Source organism: Prosopis cineraria, unplaced genomic scaffold (genome assembly GCF_029017545.1).
Source record: "Prosopis cineraria cultivar Desert tree isolate PC_DT_omini unplaced genomic scaffold, ASM2901754v1 PC3, whole genome shotgun sequence".
Lineage (NCBI taxonomy): Eukaryota > Viridiplantae > Streptophyta > Magnoliopsida > Fabales > Fabaceae > Prosopis > Prosopis cineraria.
In genome coordinates, this window is record NW_026555334.1 from 4,379,132 (window position 1) to 4,383,509 (window position 4,378).

General features: G+C 35.3%; 1 protein-coding gene across 1 annotated transcript; it reads right to left on the bottom strand.

Annotated features, from left to right (window-relative positions):
* Positions 1–390: 390 nt before the first annotated feature.
* LOC129306698 (CASP-like protein 2B2) lies at positions 391–4,041 on the bottom strand. Its single transcript, XM_054947409.1, has 3 exons — positions 3,425–4,041; positions 2,795–2,927; positions 391–868 (listed from the first exon to the last, which is right to left on the bottom strand). The coding sequence occupies exons 1-3, from the start codon at positions 3,646–3,648 to the stop codon at positions 620–622; spliced, it is 606 nt and encodes a 201-aa protein (XP_054803384.1). The 5' UTR covers positions 3,649–4,041; the 3' UTR covers positions 391–619.
* Positions 4,042–4,378: the final 337 nt, after the last annotated feature.

The window sequence follows — 4,378 nt, forward strand, 5'->3', positions numbered from 1 at the left end:
TAGTCCTATGATTTTATTTTATTGTTCCCAACCCCTTAAATTAGATCTGTCAAAAACATTAATTCATATAATTTTAAAAATACTCATTAAGGCTATGAGTTGGCACCAAAAGTGTTAATTTTGTTGACACATGCTTAATTATGTTAACCCTTTTGATAGCATTACTTAATCTTATCTTTCTGTCCTACATTTTGTTTGATCTAAATATGCAAGAAAGCTTCTGTCTTTTTGTTTATCTTTTATTTTTAATTGCACTTGGTCAATTTATTTCAATTTTACCATGTCAGCAGAGGAATAAGCGAAGTTATAATGAAAAGGACTAAAAATAATGAAATAAAACTATAAAGACTAAAAATAAATCGCAATCAAAGTATAGGAGCCCAGTGTATATATTTTGCCTACAAAATATTATTGAACGAGTAGTTAACAAACAAAGCTGAGGTTCTTGTATTATCGTAAACAAACTACCTTACATGCACAGTTTAGAAACATCCCAAGCTAGTATAACAAGAAACAGAGGATAGATGGTGGGTGCTTAACCAATTTTTAAGTCAAAACCTATATATATATATATATATATATATTATGCTCTACTTCAATTCACTTCCTAGCACCTAACCTACCAACCTTCATTTTTAAGCTTATTACCACCGTACAAACGAAAGAGACTGAAAGCAGAAATACCAGCGAGGACCACCATGGAAAGACTAGCCACAAGAGCACTAGCGATCCCCTCTCCGATTTGGTTACAGAAAGTGCCATACATGTTACATATCTTCATCCACTGAAGCTCTGTCTGACCCGCCTTTGCAAACACTGCTGATTGTAATGCCGCTGCCACTGCTGAGATTGCCACATAAGCCATTACCTGCAAAATTTTACACATGTAACTCTGGTTCTTCATCATTTTCAGCCATGTATAGCTCACATTTCTGAGCAAAAATGTTCAGGTTAGGATTCAAGTGTTGGTGCCTTTCTTAGGGAAATTCATAATTCATCTGTCACTTATATTTCACAAAGGCTTAATTGATGATAGGGGGCAATAGTATCAAACAATCCATGCAACTGACCCCATATGGTAGGATAAAAGCTATCGTAATATCTGTGACTTGTAGTCAAGGAATTGGCTTAGCTAGTTAAGGTTCAAATAAGTGCTGTGCTCAAACCAAATATCTGTTTTGATTGTGTAGCTCAAGTGGTAAAAAATGAGGTTAAGACAGAACTGTTGTTATGTACCATTCTGATAAGGGAATGTATTTTTCTTCTCTGTTCTAAGGAAATTAGGTGATCAGTTCAATTTCATTTCTATCACAAGTAATTGATCTCTTTGATCTAGCGAAAGACTTGTCAAAACTAAGAGATTTATCAAAATTATAGCTCCGAGCTAAGATCAAAGCTTGCATACATCACTAAGCCGAATCTGGCTGTCCTAAAGTAAGGAGCATGTAGAATTTGCTGAAAATTTGATTTTTCATCCTTAAATCACTTGCGCAGTGAAGATTGTGCCATATAGTTCAGATTCTCTCACACACACTCCTTATCTCTTGTTCCTATCACGTGGCACAAGCTGAACCATACCAATTAATCCAACGACTAGAAACAATTACTTCAGAAAACTTCACAAAACTCCCACCTTCAGAGATCTATTTATCACTGATCCTATTCTCTGATGTTAAGAATGCATTGACTGTTATTTGAAAAACAAAACAGAACACCAACAAAGATTAGTCTAATTGGTAATGGTAATCATTTAACTTAAACTTCACAAAGTCGTGGGATCAAATCCTGTTGCTAATGTGAAGACCTTATTGGTGGAAAGTTTGTAAGTACTTTTGTAAGCTCTCTTTAGCCTAGAGGCATGTCTTGCTCTTGCCTTGGTGAGCCCTCGAGACTTAACTCACCTAAATTTTTTAGATTAAATGAAAACAAGAAAATGATCTAGGAAGGTCTGCAAGTGCTACATAAAATTCCATTTTCCATAACCACTGTGCTATAAATGTGCAATGAGAAATTAAAATTCTCAACAACCAGAATTATTGACAACTAGAAGGTTCAGTGACCCCAATTCTGGAATTAGGTATGTCTTATGATGAATGACTTGACTTCCCCATCCAAGAAGTTATTGCGTTTGGTTTCCTCAAGGACCAGAAATAGGTCCCCTCCAATACCAGTTACCTCCAGATTATAGCATTAAATACAATACATCAACCAACTGGACCCTACTCTGTCGTATTCATCCAAAAATAGTAATAAAATATGGTACAGAAAACAAAAATTAAAATCAAACTTCTATCTTACGAGGAGATTTCCTTTTCCATTCATGTTGATTCCTCTCCTCTGATCAAGTTAACAGACTAAAAGCAGAACTAACTTTGATAAATTTGTTAATTTTTCACGCAGAAAAACCTATTTGAATGGATATAGAAGAGAGAATGACAGTTAAGGGCACAATTTAAATAAGTTATACTCTGTACTTCATTAAGTTTTTACTTAAGTTTCCTAAAATTTACAATCTGGACTTTCAAATGTTACAGAAATGTTTTCATTGAGAAGTAACAATAAAAGTATAACACTTCTATAGAATCTGAAAGATCAAATTCTAATATTAAGTAGTATCAGTGATAAATTTAAGAAGCGGAAATAATAATTTATTTGCATGGTCTTTGAGAGATATTCTAAGAGTGTTAACGATTATATAAGTTTTAGTCCTTAACTGTCGCTTTCCTTTATACAAGTGCCCTTAATTGTGTAATTGAAATTTATTTCATTTGAAAAGAAGGGTCTTTGGGTGAACCTGATCAGCCAAGAAAATGAGCCAAGCCAAAGGCTTGCTGAAGAGTACAGTTCCCATAGCCATACTCGCAGCACAGCGCAACCCCTGAATTAAAGAGTAACCAGCAGCTATCCCATTGGCTATAACCACAAACCTGCAATGGTTTTCACAATCAAAATAAACATAGAAAAGCCATAGGTTAGTTCAATTGGCAATAATCAATCTCAACCTACACAAATGTGGGTTGAAGTCTGTTACTATGAGCATAAGTTCAAAAGAAGAAATCATTCCAAAAGATTAGCTTGTTTTGTTGAGTGAGAAAACCCCTCACCCCACTTTCGATACAGGACTCATGACAATGCCACTTCTTTTGAGAGCGGATAGCCCCCCTGTAACACCGCCTCTTAATAAAAAGCACTAACTTTACGAGCATGAATTTAAAAGAACTCATCCCAAAAACTGGCAGGAGAGTTCCCTCACTTATAAACCCCACTCCATTTGTAAGTTCCTATGTGAGATTAATGACAAAGTCCTATTCTTAATAGACTATATTCGATCATGAGATTAACCTGATTTATGTCAGGAACCCCAATCCATCAAAACTTTTGTTCCAAAGAAAATAAGAAGAGAAGAAGAATGAGGAGAACTTACACTAAGACCTTCATGTCTGTAAACTTAGCTCTCTTCCGAATCGACAAAATCTCTTTGACTTGTGTATCAGTCGCCACAAGAACAGCTGCGAGAATTCCCAGAGCGAGAATCACACACCTCAACGTCAACTCTGCAAGTCTCACCCTCCTATCCAAAACCCTAACATTTGTGCCATGATAGACTGGTACAGTCCCAGGGCTCACCCCTACACCCAAATAGCTCATTTTCACTCTCACACAAACAATTTCTCACGTAACACTAAACTTGAACACTGAAGAACACACCACCAAGGCTATGAGCTCTTCGCTATTTAAATAGGCCACCCCACAAAGTTATTGTTTCCATTTCTTAAATTTGTGACGAAGGAGCTGAGCTTGACAAGTGGTGAAAGGTGGAGGAGCAGAGGACAGAGACAATGGCAGCTCAGCAAATACAAACATGGTCATTTAATGTCTCTGGTTCTGCATTTAAGTAGCTCAAAAGAAAAAGAAAAAGAAAATTGTGGTTTTTAGAGCTTCTTTATGGTTTCTGGGAAGAAGCAACAGTTTCTCGTCCCTAGAAAGTAAAGCGGTCTGATAAGGTGAGGGACGGGGTGGGGTGCCTTAATTTTTTAGTCAATTAAGAACGCTGTGGTGTGGTTCTCTTTATGATGACCCATTTCTTTTGATTTCGCCATCCCAATCGGATCGCATAAAACAAGCTGGTATTCCCTCCTCTTCGAAGATTTTATTTATTTGGATAAGACATTAATTATGTAACTTTTTTTAAACTATTTAAACTCATTACATGCAATGTAAATTTTAAAAAAATTATTTAAATAGGATGAAATTAAAAATTACTCTAAAATCTCTCATGTGACATTTAAAATTAAGATTGAAAGAGAAAATACAAAAACAATTATACTTACTCTCTCTATTTAAAAATATAAATATTTTTAATTGAATCACATATCTA

Excerpts from the sequence above, each read along its gene's own strand:
- LOC129306698 (XM_054947409.1), bottom strand. The coding sequence starts at position 3,648 with ATGAGCTATTTGGGTGTAGGGGTGAGCCCTGGGACTGTACCAGTCTAT. Across the intron at positions 2,928-3,424 it reads ACAGACATGAAGGTCTTAGT|GTTTGTGGTTATAGCCAATG; the intron begins GTAAGTTCTCCT and ends AAACCATTGCAG. Across the intron at positions 869-2,794 it reads TCATTTTCTTGGCTGATCAG|GTAATGGCTTATGTGGCAAT; the intron begins GTTCACCCAAAG and ends AAAATTTTGCAG.